Source organism: Symsagittifera roscoffensis, chromosome 9, assembly GCF_963678635.1.
Source record: "Symsagittifera roscoffensis chromosome 9, txSymRosc1.1, whole genome shotgun sequence".
NCBI lineage: Eukaryota > Metazoa > Xenacoelomorpha > Acoela > Convolutidae > Symsagittifera > Symsagittifera roscoffensis.
In genome coordinates, this window is record NC_087070.1 from 39,552,103 (window position 1) to 39,569,631 (window position 17,529).

Below are 17,529 nucleotides of genomic sequence, written 5' to 3' on the forward strand. Positions count from 1 at the left end.
TTAGTCGAAGGTATGAACCGTTCATTACAAGAATATCTTAGATGTATCATCAACGGAAATGATACAAAATATACCGAATGGTCAGCAGATGTAAAATTATTTCCCTTAGCATATAATTCACAAATTACGACAACTCTAGGAATGTCACCATACGAAATGGTTTTTAACCAAAAGCCACGCAAACCAATAATGTTTACAGCAAATTCTCATAAAAACGCACAAGGTTATTGTCAACCAAATAAAGATTCAATTTGTTATAACCTACCTTTACATACACACGATGAAGATCATTTTCATCACCCACAAATTCTTAAACTAGCCTCCGGTACACACACCGAATGGATTCTAAATAGAGATAAGAAACACAATGAAATTTATCAAAAAATAACAAAAAAGTTATTACAAAGACAAAACATTAATGAACAAATCAATTCACGTTTTACACCAGCTTCCGAATTAAAAATTGGAACATTTGTTTTGATACCTAATTTTAATACTCAAAAAGGAATTTCTAAAAAATTACAACCCCTTCGAAAAGGACCATACCAAATAATTGCAAGACCCACTGATGTCACATATAAAATTACCGACTCAAACAAAAAAGAAATCGTTCAGCATCGAAATAACCTATTACCTTATTACCCAAAAGAATACGCACTCCGCGAATTAACTCAATTATATTCTTTCACAGGATTAAAAATCATTCAAAACGAACCACATCTGAAAAACACAGAACAAAATGATAACCCCACCGAAAATCAAAACACAAAACCAACCGCCACCAAAAACAATACACAAAACCATAAAGAATTCCCAAAACAAAGAAAAAATAGAAAAATGACAGAACAAATAATACCCCAAGAAGAAATCGACAAATCAGAACATAGAAAAACAACAAGACTCCGAAATCAACCACGTAAAAACTACAAAATATTCATCCCCCAATCTAAAATATTAAAGAAAGTGGAATTTCAAAAGTAATTTTAACTTTATACTTCACAATCTTGAAACCTCCGAAACATTTTTCATTTACATTTTTCAAAATAACATGCTGACAAGTACGCAATAATTCAAGTTCAAAATAGACCAATAGGATTCATCCAATCCGTCACTTTCTCTAACTCAAACTAAGACCAATTAGACGAATAATATAGAACTCCAGGCACATCTATAACTATAACTTTACGACCTCCAGGTCAAAAATAAGCAAACCACTCCAACTTGACAACTAAAATAAATATCACCATAATACCGTACCCCTCCCTTATCTAATAACCCAAAGATCAACAATATTTCCCCAACTCAGACCACGAATACCCCCAAAACAAATTTGTTAACTTAGCCTAAAGTAACAAAATGAACATTTTAATTAGCCTAAAGTATAAAAATCTCACCATACCCCGGATCATTTGACAAACAAAAATAAAGAAAAAGACGACCTCCCGATCACCATAAGAATTGCCCCTAACAATTTTTTACAAAACTCAACCCACTTGTCAAAAAACTAATAAATAATTCGACCACACTTGAAAATCGCCCCAAACAGCAAAAAATATTCGACCAAAAGATCATTTCTTAAATGCTCTTCTCTCGAACAGTTGCTAAAATTCTCATAAATCTTAAACATTTTTTTACAATACTTGAAACCTTCATAATATTTCTTTTTGATATACTTGAATCTTTTCTAATAATCCTAATCATTTTTTGTAACATTTTTTTAATTTTCTACACTATCCTCGAACTATTCCTCCAACTTTCCAAAATCCTTGATTATATCCACAGGTACGATTTATACAACTTGTCTAAATGATACGAACAATTTTCAGTAGAACTGATATTTTTTTATTGTTTGTAATTTTCATAACATTTTTATCATCCCTCATGTTGACAATATGCAAATGTATAAAGAAAGCAATCATCACATTTGCCCTAGCAACAATTTTTCTAATTATTTTTTTGGAAGAATATTATAATAAACATAAACCTTCCCACTAAAGTAACAATTCAAAAATCCATCAAAAATTGCTACCCAACAGTCACAGAGTCAGTCTTCACCGACATCATCCCAAGATAACCCAACACCACCTTCAACTACTCAAAATCCTCAAACATCTACACGAATTTCTTTTCAAGATAATCCATACACTTTTGAAGAACGGCACGCTCGTTTATTTGAACCACTAGAACCAGTTCAACGACAAGCACCTTTAAGTGAACCAACATATAACCTTTACCCAACACTACCACAAGAACTAAGTAGAATACGACACCTTAGTCAAAACCAAAACACAACAGAAATAAATAGACAAACTATACATCCTCGACGAAATAGAAATTTTCAAACTCCCCGAGTTCATTTTGAAATACCTCAATCACCACCACAAAGCACTCCAGAAAATCCCACTGGTATTACACCAGAAACTCCTACACTTTTTTCACAACGAAGCACTTCAAGCCTACCCTCAGATTACTTAGGTTCAACACCAACATCTGAGCAAATACGTGAAAATCCTTTTAACCCCACAAACCAAACATCACGATTACCATATTGGACTACAAATTCATTCACACAAGGTGAACCAAATTTAGTCAATGACCCCATAGACATTTCTACAGATACAACATCTTCATCACTACCCGAAACATTATCACTTCCATCAACACCATCAATTAGTCAAACTTCACCAACACCCCTTAACTTAACTTTTCCAAACAATCTCGACGCAAGATACCGAGAACAATCATTAACAAATACTCCTTTAAGATTAGATTGGAATACATTTACAGCACCTCCACCATTATTTGGACAACATCAAGAAAGTAACCGCCTTCATAACTGGGCACTTAATAGATTATAATATCGCCAAGATATTCACAACGATATCCGTGATCATAATATTCAAATACTCCAACAAAACAGTTTACAATTAAAGTTTGAAATCACAGTTAAGTTAAACAATATTACCCAACATCCCTACCCATTAAACCCACCTAACATAACAGCTCAATCACTACCACCACCGTTTATAACTACTGAAATAATATATAAATACGACAGATATACCAAAAATACAATTGGTTACATTACATTTTACAATCCATACTCAGGATTATCCTACACATGTATATTCTAAAATCATTAATTTTTCTCCAACTCTTTTTTCTAATAATCTCAAATCAAAACATAAACCCTTCCCCCCGTACAGGACCACAAGATTTATTAGTAACACATTACGATTGTGAAGAAAATGAACAAAAAACACTACACAAATATGCAATAAATCAAGTTTCACAATGTGAAACAGAACCACAAGCTATAGAAACCACAAATGTAATAGCAACACTCTATTCAAAAGCCCGAGCAACAACAGTTACAGGTTATAAATTCACAGCAACATTTTCCGAAAAGAAAGTACATTGTTCACAAGTCTCCAACGGAAACAAAAACCGACTTGACCATGAATCATTCTATCAGAGTAATATAGAACGTCTTTTACATCTCAATCCCGACGATTGTAAAAATGAATTACTTAGACTAAACATCACACAAAATAAAAACTCCGAAAGAAAGTTAGTTAACTTTCAAGTTTTTTCAGACTCCGTACATCAATCACAACTTGAAAGACACCAAGGACATATAAAATTAGACGACAAATACCCGTATAACGGCGCACACGGACGATTAACCTATGACCTACACGATAAACATTGGATACCACACATTGGTATAAATAACCCATCAAACTGCAAAGCAGACACGAAAAATAAAGGATACCAAGAAATAATGTTTTTCGATTGGAAAATACAACTCGAAAAAATACAACTCACACGAGATTTATCAGATAATACAATGATCTATCAAGGAATCCGATTACCTTGTAAAAATGATCAAGGTTATTGCGACCCTACAACGAGAACACAAGCAACAATTGTTTGGTTCCCCGAAGACACATGTACAACATTTCAAGTAGCAAGAATACACGCTCGTATGATAAAATTTCACGAAAAATATTTTATACAATCAATTCCATATGAACAAGTACATCCATCACGAAAACAAAGTACTAATTTTAGAAACATACACAATATAGAAAATAAATTGACACGTTTTCAAATATATCAAGAAACAGAACTTGCATGTAAATACAGGAATCCACTTCACAGAACACAATACTCTGAAATATTAGTTGAATACGAAAAAGGATTCGACATGACCACTGGAAAAATAATAATTGACCCATATGCCACAGGTCATCCTCCAAACGAAGGAACACCCTATATACCAGTTAATTTTGAAAAAAGCAACGGACAACCTGGTGGACATCTAAAACCTTATGACACCAGAAGCACACGCTTACAAGAGTTATCACTAATGAATACTACATATTTCGGTAATATTCACTATGATATTCATTTAGATATGAAACTAGACTATACAATTAGCCGAATTTTTCAAGAGATGTCACTCTCCGAATTAGAAACACTACACCAACTATGTGAATTAGAACGAACACAAATATTACAATCACTTGCACTAGCAGTATTAAAAATACCCTATGCAGGATACTTATTATCAGGAAATAGATCAAATTTTTTAGACTATGAAGGAAACATCTTATGGTTTTATACTTGCACTAAAAAAGTATCACCACTATACGTTTTTGAAGATAAACGACGTTGTAAAAGAATCCCTATCTTTTATAAGAATAAAGTACATTTCGTGGATACACTTTCACGAAGAACCTATTTCTGGGATACCGCAGTCCCATGTGGATCAGAAAATAGCCACAATGTAGTACAACTAAATCCTGATGAAAATAAATATTATCTCCTCACTCCATATCCCACATTAATGCAATCACTCAAAAAATTTTCACCAGAAAGCATTCGCGCTATTGCTCGAAACCCAAATATAGACTTACAATCAATAGGAATATATTCAAAATCAGATATTCAACATCACATTAGAACACAACAATTCCAAGAATTATTAACACAAATGGACACTATACAAAGGCAATCAATTGACCAAAATCCACGCAAACTTGCAGAAACCGCAGGATTTGCCGATATCTACACGCAAGACTATAGCGGATATTTTAAAGACATTAAAGATTATATATATCTAAACGGCGAAAAATACCGTCCCCAAGATATATCACCAATTAACATTTTTAGCTTTGTTACACTCAAAAATGAGATCCTCGATTTTCTAGGATGGCCCTACTACATCTTAGAAAAATTGACTATTTTATAGGCAATGTTTAACTTTATTGGATTTCTTTTCTCACTTTTAAAAGGAATCTACAACACATGTGCTATACACACACAAGTAAACAGACAAGCAAGTGTAGCACGCATACTCTTTGCAGGATTTTTTGGAATTTTTTCTACATCTATAAACAAAATTCTTTTAGATGCACAAATAAAAGAATATAATACAAAAATAGCAACACGACAAAACACATACGACGAAGAACATAACAATGTAGACATAACGCCAACGGCACCACAATTACCGCCCCTACCAAATAACCATCCACTATCCCTAGTCCCACGAAATTTTCGAAATTTAGCAACCACACATAATCCGAATTTTCGACTCACCACATCACAAAGTCCCATCCAACATATAATGACGCATCAGTCACAAGATGATAATACTTATGAACAAATTATTGAACAACCCCATACCACCGCTTTTCAGTCTCAAAATAATAATTTTTTTAGCCCACGATGAGCTGCCAACTTGGATCACTACACCGATCAAATTCCCACCCAACCAATCTTACCTCTCCAATCCCAATAATACCACTTTTTGCTTTTCCGCCACCCGATTTCCCATCTAGTAATGTAACATCAGGCATGAATTCCGACACTAACTCACATATCTCAGTTTTATACTCCATCTCACAACTCAATAACCCGAATATTGAAACCCCCGATGAATTTGCCGACTCAGAACCATCCCCATCCAATAATTTTCATAACTCTTCTAAATTTTCTCAACCCCCTTTTCAACCCATATTATCCAATAACCCTGACCCATTCACTTCCACACCCTCTTATGCTTCCCAAGTTACCCCAACCTACTCCTCATACCATTCTGACCAATCATCTCATTCTCCAGATACCCCCCGAATCTCCCCAGAGCTAGATAATTTTATTACCCTCCAACAACAACCCTACCACCTTAATACCCCAACCATAAACCAAATCTCCTCCACTATAAATTCATCCAACCCCCCTACCCCTACACCCTCTTCAAATTATACTGAATCATTAACACCGTCATCCACATCCACTATATCTTCACTCAACACTAATAGAGCTTATCGCACTTTTAAAAGAAAGTTCCCCAACCATCCTTTCCCAGCAAAACCAGGAACAGCCCGTGAATACATCAACCACCCCAAGCATACTAACACAAAAGAATTTTTAGCCATCACCTTACCCTCATTCCCACAATACACCTTAAACACCCCTCACGACACTAACGAAACACGCAACTTTGTAGATGAATACGTTTTAATGCCCACTCTCTCCTGGACCTCATACTATCATTTCACTAACCCTCTTTGCTTACCTTTATCCAGCACTCACATCGATATAGAACGAAATAAGGACATGCTATATCGACTAACTACACCACTAACCGCTAGACAATTTACTTACGTTGGATATAAAAAATCACTAAAAATACACACTGCACCTAGAGCTAATGAATATACACTAGAATACTACGATCACAACATCATCAGAGCTAACCAAGATCAATTCTTAGACGACGATCGCTTCGCTAATCCACAAATCACCGAGAAATTTTTCATCAAGACACCATATGTATTTACACTAAACATCTTCGACCGTAAATATGACCAAATTATTTCAGAAGCACTAACAGACACACAAGCATACGAAAGTTTTAAAGAACGCTTCCAAATATTTTCACTAACCTTTCATTTCCTTGCACCAAACGAAAGAGATTTGCACTGCTCACACGATATTATGTTGCGCACTAAACAAACCCACACATACAGTTATTATCGTTTCATCCAAAATCACTTTGACCTACACACACCCTCTAGACAACCACACCATCGTTTTCAATTCATTAATTCAAAATACACTTCGCCATTTTTCCTAAATTTCACATACTGTATTAAAGACACTAACCTCCATGGTATTCTTCGTAATTATGACCCCATAACCCAAATGTACATCTTCTGTCCCATCACCAAGACCTTCAACGCCGAAGAATCCCGACCCTTCCTTATCCCGCACGAGTTTGTACAACCTATAGAAATCCCAATATTAGAATTCATCCACAACACTAAATTTAATCACAAATTATATAACTTAATCCAAAACACACCTTATGAGTTTGCAGTTGGCACTGAAGAACTAACCACCATTAAGGCACTTCATTGCTTTGGCCACTACTTCAGACTAAAAACATCATTCGCATCTTAGCTAAACTACTAACAACTTCAGATCTAATTCACGACATTTTCCCCCACGGTTTTTTCCCCGATGACTAACAGGTAAGTATGAATTAAATGAATATTACTAACTAATTACAATATTAAAAACTCACCATTCTTTATCCATGTTTTCTTTAGATTTTTAGCCTTCATCCGACAATCACCTACAAAAACCACAAAAGACAAATAAAAATCGCAATTTTCATCAAACAATTTAAAAATTCTATTAATCTCTTACACTCATAAATTTATAAATCTAATACAAATGCAGTAAATTCATTTATAAAATTTTCCCCACAAGCAGTAAATCTAATTATGATGAAAATTTGTAACTTAAAATTCCCCCATACCTAGCAGTAACTTTCCAAATTCTATGTAGTAAATTAATAAAATGCAAATGCAGTACTAACCTTTTTATAATCTCATTCATTCGCACAGAAATTCTATCCACACTCGCACAGCTCGCCCACGAAGAATTGTTTAAAATAATGAATTTCAGTTTCAAGTTTTCACACTCAACAACTCTAACATAAAATAACATGTTTCAAACTTTCCTTTAACCCGGTTGGAAAGGAATCATATACTAAACAAAACTAACCAACGCAGCTTACTAAATACCACAAATCATAGAATAACAGCATGACTAAGAAAAGGAAACCAACGGTACCCAAACCGGATTAACCCAGTTTAAAACTGGATAATTTATTCTTTTGAAGACTATTATAAAGTCTCAGAAAGAAATAATAAAACACAAAAAAGTCGAAAGACAAACCCATACCACGAACAATTTGCTTTTTGGAAAAAGGACATAACCAACAAGACATAAGAAAGACCACAACAAACCCAACATAAATCGTTGTCACATAACAGGACACCTCACAAAAACCGCATGAAATCATACTCCCACTCCTGGCCTAACCCACCAGGAAGGACGTCCTGAGCATGCTCTATAGCCGGCCTAACCCACCGCGCTACATCCACGCTTTGTGACCACACTCCTATTTTTAATAAGAGCTACTCAAGGGTGGGTAACTCTTCAAAATAACCAAACTAAAACAAAAAGCTTTTGTGAAAACAACTAACTAAAATCATAATTAAAAAATATTAAACTAATAACAGTTTTATAAAATGTAAATTACATGATGCAATACATAGATCAGAATACAACACCAAGGACGAACATCGAAAGACAAAACGACCCCACCACACTCGAGAGAGAATGACCAACTACAATCAATATGCCGCTCACAATCACAACTCAAAGGATTTAGAGTACGACTTGACCTCGCAGAAAAGGACTTCATTGAACTAGACCAATGACCACCTCGATGATTCAAGTGTACGTACAGATCCGAGTAACCAGGCATCCCCTCCACGCACAATCTCCACGCCATTCCCAAGCTAGATCAGACACAAAAGAAGTTCTCCTCGAAGAACAGAAAAACCTGACATAGCCAACCATTCTGAAATCAGAATTGATTTTGTTGCAGAGACTCAGTCGTTGTCACAAGAAGAACACAACGTCTTATGTCCCTAACTCCAGCTTCCTGGAACTTCTTTAACAAAGAAGAAGCGGAAGAAAATTATGATGTTCGCCAAATACCAACGTCCATCATCCATCCTTCGAATTACAGAAGAACTGTTCTAAAAAACTCTGTAAAACCCGGATGGGTGGAACCTGATCTAAACTATATTTTATGATTGGATAAATTAAATGTTTTACCAATGTAAAGTATTTAATATTAACCAATCACGATCCATCTAACTAACAACCCACTTATTTGTAAGTGCTGAAGTTACTTGTAATTTCAGCACCAGAGAGATTTGAATTTAACTTAGAAATTAGTTGCACTCTCCCGAGTACTTCAGCAGCCGCAATAAACCAGTATACCCTAGATCTATTGAGCCTAGCAGAGACTAGTTAAACAACCTGAGACTAGATAGTATAAGAGTAAGATTAGGATCGGTATTAGACTAAGAAGTTGCACGAATCTATCCGGCCGAAAATAAGATAGCGTGACGAGCAGACGGTGTACCCTATCCGAAATTACTCTATGAGTTATACACTCCAGTCCTAACTCACTTCGTTCAATTAAACATAGCATCAACAAAAAGATATGTTTATGGGGTTCCAAGTTTTTAACACAGGAAATTAATTTCTTCAAAAACTATTACAATCATTATGATTTCTCTAATGTGCTGTGGGTATGGCGTGTGTGTGTGTTAATTAGGCCATATCCATCTGTGAGAGAACGAGTCACAACTTCCTGGAGAGCAAACTGCCCTCTCTCTACTACTGCTACGCCCACGTGCACCTCCTCAACAACGACATCGAAAACGTCAGTCTAGTCTTCTTCTTCTTCTTTTTCTTCTTCTTCTTCTTCTTTTTCTTCTTCTCTTCTTCTTTTTGTTCTTCTGACTCTCCTGGTTCTTATTTTTCGTCGTCGTCGTCTTCTTCTTCTTCTTCTTCTTCTTCTTTTTCTCTCCTTCTTCTTGTTTTTCTGATTCTCCTCGTTCTTGTTTTTCGTCTTCTTGTTCTTCTTCTTCTTCTTCTTCTTCTTCTCTCCTTCTTCTTGTTTTTCTGATTCTCCTCGTTCTTGTTTTTCGTCTTCTTGTTCTTCTTCTTCTTCTTCTTCTTCTTCTTTTTCTTCTTCTTTCTTTGATACTCTAGTCTCTTTTTCTAACAGGAGTAGGGTCTTTTAGGTTATACTCCCTACAAAATAAAAAATGTAAATGGAAATCTTTCCTGTAAAATTGGACCGATTTTACTTAAAAATGCAGGGCTGATATCCTGAGCGTTAAATCAAGCTAAAAATTGGCAAACAATGCTATCTTAACGACATTTAAAAATGAATTTGGCCTCCTTTTAATGAAATTTATGTTCAGAAATTTGGCGAACATTGAAGGTGCTTGAAGTACTTTTAGTTAACGTTTTTATTGTAAAATTTTTTTTTATTGACACTTGTTCGTTTTGACCCACTTTCTTGGTCTCTGAAACAACACAAATTTCTGAACAGTGAAAGATCAGAAAATTGTTTTTGAAATGAAAAAGTTAGCAAAACAAAAAAGATATTCAGTCAAAATTTCAACATGGGGTTGTCAAAAATTTATTGTTGCGCAAACGTTGCGCAAATTTATTCCTCAAAATTGTTGCGCAAATTTATTGTTGCGCAAAAAAGATATTCAGTCAAAATTTCAACATGGGGTTGTCAAAAATTTATTGTTGCGCAAATCATGTTCGGAAACTACCGCCTCGAGGTTTTGACCGAAATGGTCAAACCAGATGTCATTGTGCTACAAAAAATTCATAGTTGCGCAGGACGGAACAAAGTCGAACAAATCTAAGATATGAAATTTTGTCGAGTTTTTTGCATGCAAACTGTAAGCAAATGCATATTGCAAAAAAAATGTTTTTCAATATGCACTTACCCGGGTTGATGTTCATAGAAAAAAATGCCTATCATACCGTTTCATATATGAAGTCTATGGAAAAAATGGTAACCACAGAAAATTCATTAAAAATTTAAAAAAGTGTTGTAAGAATTTTGATTGAAAATTTCTGGTCTAATTGCCTCTTTTGAAGCTTTCTGGTCGTTAAAATAATGATTTGAAATTTTTGATAGAAAATGCTTGTCAAACAATTTTCATGTGTGAAAATTATAAGATAGTCATTTTGTCATAGAAAAATTAAATTTTTCAAAAATCACCAAAAAGGTGTCTGGGTAACTTTAAATAGATTTAAATAATTATATCTATAATAGAAGGCATTTTGACAATCATAAACAAAATTTTAATTTCGGTCAGAAAAATGCTTATCGTAAAGTTTTCATATATGAAAGTTGTATCATATGCATTTTTTTCATAAACAAAAGCAAAAATTTGAGGTAAAAATTTTTTAGTCCTTTTAAGCTTGCAATTTTGCTTTTGTGCAAAATATAAACTTTACAAAAAAAATTTGCATGCAAAATTTGTTTCTTTTTTGTGTTTATAACGGAGTCCAGGATGAGTTTTCGACCCAAAAATCCAAAAATCACTAGAAAGTGTTTTTTTAATTTAATAAGTTAAATTAAATTTGTAAAAAAAGCAGGCCTTTTTTTCTCAACCAACAAAACTTCAAGCTAAAATCTAACTAGCCATATTCTAAAATTTTTTTGTGCTATATAATTCTATGTGGAAATTTTAAAATTATCTTCTATGGCTAAAATCACCAAATGCAGTTTATCTGCATGGTAATTGTCAGTTACACTCTGGAATTTCTTATGACAAAAATACTTGGTTAGTGTTTCGGTTAAAACTCAAAATTTTGAAACAAAAACTTAATCTGTTCTCATTTATGGAAAAATGCTTATCATACAGTTTCATTTTATGGAAAAAATGCTTATTTTGCTATTTTCATACACTTACTTTTGCTCTATGAAATTGAATGAAAGCGTATGATAATCATTTTTTTCATATATGAAAATTGTATGATAGGCATTTTTGTCAACCCTAGGCTTACATACTTGCTGATCATATATAGGACTTCACGTAGTCCCAAAATCAAATTGAAGCTAAATTTTTAAAGCAACGTCAAGCTACAGTTACTAGAAAAACATTCATTTTGATACATTCATATCAAACAAATACAATTATGGTGAAAATAATATTAATCAAATAAAAAAGCACTTAAATTTCTAACAATGAATAGAAGTTGGCCGAAAAGACTAACAAAATTATTGCAGTTAGGGCAATTTTTTTCTACCATTTTTGTGGACTTAAGAAAACTTCCAATCTTTCAAATTCACTCGGGTCAAAACCTGTGAGCAAAATCGCTTTTCGATTTTTTTCGTGATTACAACTCACTTTGAAAACACAATAATCTGAATTGAATTTTTCAAAGTAGTTTACTTTTTTCCACAGAAAATCTTTAAGACTTCAAAGCTTTTCCAAAGTAAACGTAATGAATAAATGGAAAACTTTGAATAAATTATTGCAAATGTCAGAAATGCAGCAAGCAATCATTGTGATTGCAACTGAATACCTTCTTTACAAGCAACTAATATTTGGGCAAGATTTCAGAGGCAAATTATACAAGCAGGTGCTAGATAAATGAGACGACAGAACATTGCGACGATAAGACATTAAGACGACAAATGCGTGTTAGAACTTTGAAAGTTACCGTTATCGAATAACTCTCAGAAATACAAATGGAGAATTGAGTCTACCGTCGTCTTAAAGTTCCTTCAAAAACGGTTTTCGTCTTAACGGCTGTCGTCTTATTTGGAGAAACCCTTCAAACAGCACCTTATGAGAGTAATTTTTGGGGCAAATTTTTAAAATTACTTGGAAAAGTTTTTGTGTCGCCATCAAAAAAATGTCAGTCATACAATTTCCAGATACGGAAATTGTATGGTAAGCATTTTCTCCATATACTTGATGTATGGAATTGTATGATAAAGATTTTTGTTGTATGGAATTGTATGATAAGCATTTGCGGTGTATGCAGGTCAACCCGAAAAAAAAAGAACCTTATTTTGTTTGTTTACTAGTGACTCCATGAAAGTATTTTACTCATACTAAAAAGCTCAAAAAGAGAAACGAGTCTAGGATGCCCGCGAGGGATTAAACAAAAACCAAAAGCACAAATCTTTTTTCCCATTGAGTGAACAACTTCCCGGACCACTTCTAAAACAGCAAAAGGACGCTTTTTTTTACCGTAAATTCATCCGTCTTATTCTGTAGTGTACTACAATTTCTAGTCTTTCTAGCGTGTTTCTCCTTACTGCCCGCGAACACCTGTATCGTGAATTGATTAATATTATTTGGGTACACATACCTAGTTTACTGTGTTGACTTTCAGTCGTGGCTGTTTTACAATGTGTCGCACGAGATGGCCTCCAAAGTGGACAAGCACTTGGCCATTCTGTCCATGTACGAGCTGGGACGCATACTGACCCGGGTGAGGCTGGAGTCCAGGGCCCAGAAGTACTTCGAGGAGTGTCTCAAAATGGCACTCAACTATCTGGGTCAGTCAGTCCACAACTTGGGATCCGGTGTTGCTGGGGGGGGGGGGAAGGGGGGGGGGGGGGGGCTTATAGTATTAGTATATACTTCAAGTAAAAGGACCTAATGGCAGAAAGTTACATAAAATACATGAAAAAATTGAGAGATTGAGGTGGCAAATGGATTTTGGCAAATATTGACTGCTTGATCCATTTTTTTTTTGTAGAAAAATGACTAAAACAACTAAAAAAATTAAACTTTTTTTTTCAATTTTTTTTTTTCTGAAAACTTTTGAACTTTTTGACGTTTTTGATTCTCAAAATGAAGCTAAGAGTTCCAAAAACAAGTTAATTTGCTTAAAATTAAGTTTTAGGATCTTAAGCTATGCATAATTCAAAAATTCAGTTGTTGTAAGCCTGCTCGCTTGCTTTATTTGCAAAACAATTTTTCTCGACACCAGAGAAAAATTTTGGTAATTTTTGTATTTGGTTAAAATCACGGCTGAAAGGGCTTCATTATGATATATCACTCAATTCAGTCTGATCGTTATTTGTGGCACCTGATTTTGCGTGGAAAACAAAAAAAAAAGACTGAAACCCACCCGAATACAAAGCTCCTCCCCATTTTTCTAATGGTCACAACAATTAGATCTGGCTTGCAATAATTTTTCGATTCATTATTCAATTTAGTTTTTGCTTGGTGTGGTTAGTTGTACATACTAATTCCACACCAATGTACGTGTAGTATGTACTTAGTTTGAGAGGGAATTTCGACTATCAATACTCCAAGAAAAGCCAAAATATGACATCTTTAGCTTGTTTCATTACAAAGCAAAACAGTGAATTAATTAAAGATTCCGCACGAAGGCTGTCAAGGTTTTATCGTGGAATCCGCAACAAATCAAAGTTATAAAATCTTTTGCTGTTATGGGATCCAAAAACTAATTATTGAAACACAATGCAGCTCCAAATGGAATCTCAATGCTTTATCTTTTTGCTCGTTACTTTGGTTTTTTTGCTCATTTCGGATTCTGCAACACACTTTTAGGTGCCGAAACAAATTACGTTTATCTAGTAATTATTTGTAATTTTTTTGCTGAGCTGATTACTTTTAGAAAAACAAAAACTTTTGAATCCTTGTCTCCGTTTTCTACAGACATACGTGCACAAATCTCTTCAACAAACTTGTAATTTTAAAATTTACTCCGCGGATCTAAGTGAGTCTTAATTTTTGTGGCAAAGTAATGCTTTATAGAGTTCTGGTACAGTTTGAAAAGTCAAGTTGGTCGATCTTGAAAGTTTGGTTGACTCAATCATCTAATAGTTATTGATGTCGTGTTGATGTCCTGAACAAAAACTTATAAGAAACACTTCGCCTGAGTCCAAAATTTGTGAAACTATTTGACTATAAAAAATGAAGTTTGCAAAAGGGAAATGATATTTTTTGGGCGTGGGGTGGAAACTTTTGAAAAGAAGGAAAAAAGTTGCATAGTGGCCAATCTGGGATAAAAAACGAGCAGTATAAGGAAATTTGATGAATAGCAATCTAAAAGTTTCTATTTTTAAAGTACTATTGTTGATTTTTTCTACAATAAACCATTATAATAATTTTCTCTTTTCTGATAGACTTTTCTTTCTTCAAATAGCCTTGAAGTAGATTTTTTTTGTACAGAAAAGTACATTATAATCGATTTTTTCGGCAGAACAAAAAAAATCCATATAATCTCGATTTTTTCTGCAGAACGCATATGTCTTCAGAGACGGAATAAGAATGAAACAAAATTTTGTAGAAAACAAAATTTTTCATAAAATATTTTTGTGGACAAAACATAATTCAGTAAAAAGTGAAACTATTTAGTAAAATTATTGAAACATACTGAAAAAAATCACAACCATCCCCACTTTCATGCAAAAAAACACTCGGTGCACGTTAACTCCATCTTCCACGTTTACTCTTTTAACATACCCATCTTAGCCCGCCTTAACCCGTTTGCCAGATTCAACGATTTGCTTACAAAATGGTCGAACTTCTAATAAGATACAAATCAATCATCAAAATTTGCACAAAAGATAGCCGAAAATCTCATATGTGCTATTTGAATTCATAGTTTTGCAGGAAAAAATGAACAAAAGTGAAGCAACGAAAGTTGAGCTGACAATTTTCGGGTTTATAATCACTTATAATAGAGTGCAATCGACTATATTTAATATAATCAAATACAATGGATTTTATCGCCTAGCAAAAATTTTTATGTATTGATACTGACCATGATAATCCCATTTATTTTTTTTATCTATATAAGTCCAATGCGGGAAGAAACAGTGAAAAAATTCGTCTGATGAACCCTTCCAACATGAATTGAGGCAAGCAAATTGATTGAAAAAATGCAAGAATAAATGAGAATGACATTTCTTGGATTTGCTGTTTTTTTTGAAAACTTCAGCCAATCTTTTAGTTTTTTTTTCTATTCACCTCGTGAACAGTGGGAATACGTAGAGGTCAATAAAATTCACAGACAGTTGACAAGTATAGAGTTTTAGTTTTTGATACTTCAAATTGAAGCCAGGCACGAATTTAAGAACCAGATGTTTTTGGCATGTCCAGATGATTTCAAAAATGTTGATTTTAGGCACTGTGCACGTTCTAACTGGCATGATTTATGAGGCACTTGGCATACAGCTGAGAAAGCAGAACGACCTGACAAACACTATGATTCTGCTGGAAAAAGCGAGAGACATCTTCAAAATAGTTCTGGGACCAGAGCATTTTTTCACCAACCGCGTCAGCAAACAATTGAGTGATGCTGTCAACAAGAGGAAGAAAAGCACCATCTATATTGACTAAAATTACGCAATCTATTTTAAAAAGGAGAAACTGCATTGCTGCATTGGGTTTAATTAACAATTTTAATGAAAACTTCCTTGTTCTAAGCTTCTTATCAAGGTGTATTTTTTACCTTCGTCATTTCGTGAATCATTCTTGAAAAAAATTGATAGATATAAAAATAATAATAAGATTAAAATACAAATGAATAGTTCATACTTACTAGGGTTGAGGTCCGCGACTTATGTCCGGACTTTCGCGACCAAATTTTGCAGATACACATGTTTTCGGACTCGAAAGTGCGCCCTGATGGTCTCGAAGAGCGCCACGCTTCTTTTTGGTTTGGTCACCAAAGTGAAGTTTGGTTACCAAACAGATCCGTCGCGGCTTTCGAAACCGAAGCGGAGAAGGCGGGGCTAAATATTCGCGACCAATATTCGGAATTTCAGCTATATTATGTTACCTCCTGCTAATTCCGTTTGAGTTTTAGCTACCTGTTTGTGTCAAGTCGAAGCCTTGTGTGTTGCGTCTCATTTTCAACCTAATTATGATGAAATAACGATGTGGCGGAGTATTCTTGTGGAAATTAATTGAATATGGCACGTTTCGCTTCGAAATAGTTAGCTCTTTTCTTTTTTGAGGCTTATTTTGCACTGTATGTTCTGTACGACTCATTACATGTGAACATTTGGGCCAGGTTATACTTGCTTTCGACCATACCGCCACTAAATTTTTGACGATCGCGACCGATATACGCTATTTGCAGAATCAGTCCGCGCTTGATAATTTATTGACAATCGCGACCGGGATTCGCCATTTCCAGAATCATTCTGCACTTGTTAAGTTTCTGACAATCGCGATCGAGATACGCTATTTGCAGAATCAGTTAGTGTTTGACAATTTTTGACGATCTCAAACGACATACGCTATTTGCAGAATCGTTCCGCGCTTGTTAATTTTCTGACAATCGCGACCGAGATGCGCTATTTGCAGAATAATTCGCGCTTAATAATTTATTGACGTTCGCGACCGGCATTCGCCATTTCCAGAAGCATTCTGCGCTTGTTAATTTTTTGACAATTGTGACAGAAATAAGCTTTTTGCAGAGTCATTCAGCTCTTGTTTATTTTTTGATCATCGCGACCGAGATACGCCATTTCCAGAATCATTCCGCGCTTGTTAATGTTTTGACGATCGCGACCGAGATACGCTATGTGCAGAATCCTTCGACGCTTGTTAT

General features: G+C 34.5%; 2 protein-coding genes across 12 annotated transcripts in view; one reads left to right on the top strand and one right to left on the bottom strand.

The window, feature by feature from the left end:
* The window catches only part of LOC134853927 (beta-1-syntrophin-like), a 236,233-nt gene extending 224,686 nt beyond the window's left edge, over positions 1–11,547 (bottom strand). Inside the window, exon 1 of the mRNA XM_063869899.1 lies at positions 11,536–11,547. The gene's annotated coding sequence lies outside the window, so the exon portion shown is untranslated. The remainder of the gene's footprint in view (positions 1–11,535) is intronic.
* Positions 1–16,353, top strand: part of LOC134853929 (uncharacterized) — a 47,746-nt gene extending 31,393 nt beyond the window's left edge. For all 11 annotated transcript variants that reach the window (XM_063869913.1, XM_063869912.1, XM_063869904.1 and 8 more), the window contains 3 exons: positions 9,716–9,823; positions 13,324–13,489; positions 16,096–16,353. In XM_063869913.1, coding sequence (XP_063725983.1) covers positions 9,716–9,823; positions 13,324–13,489; positions 16,096–16,310 — 489 coding nt within the window. In that variant the 3' untranslated portion in view covers positions 16,311–16,353. The remainder of the gene's footprint in view (positions 1–9,715; positions 9,824–13,323; positions 13,490–16,095) is intronic.
* The last annotated feature ends 1,176 nt before the right edge of the window (positions 16,354–17,529 follow it).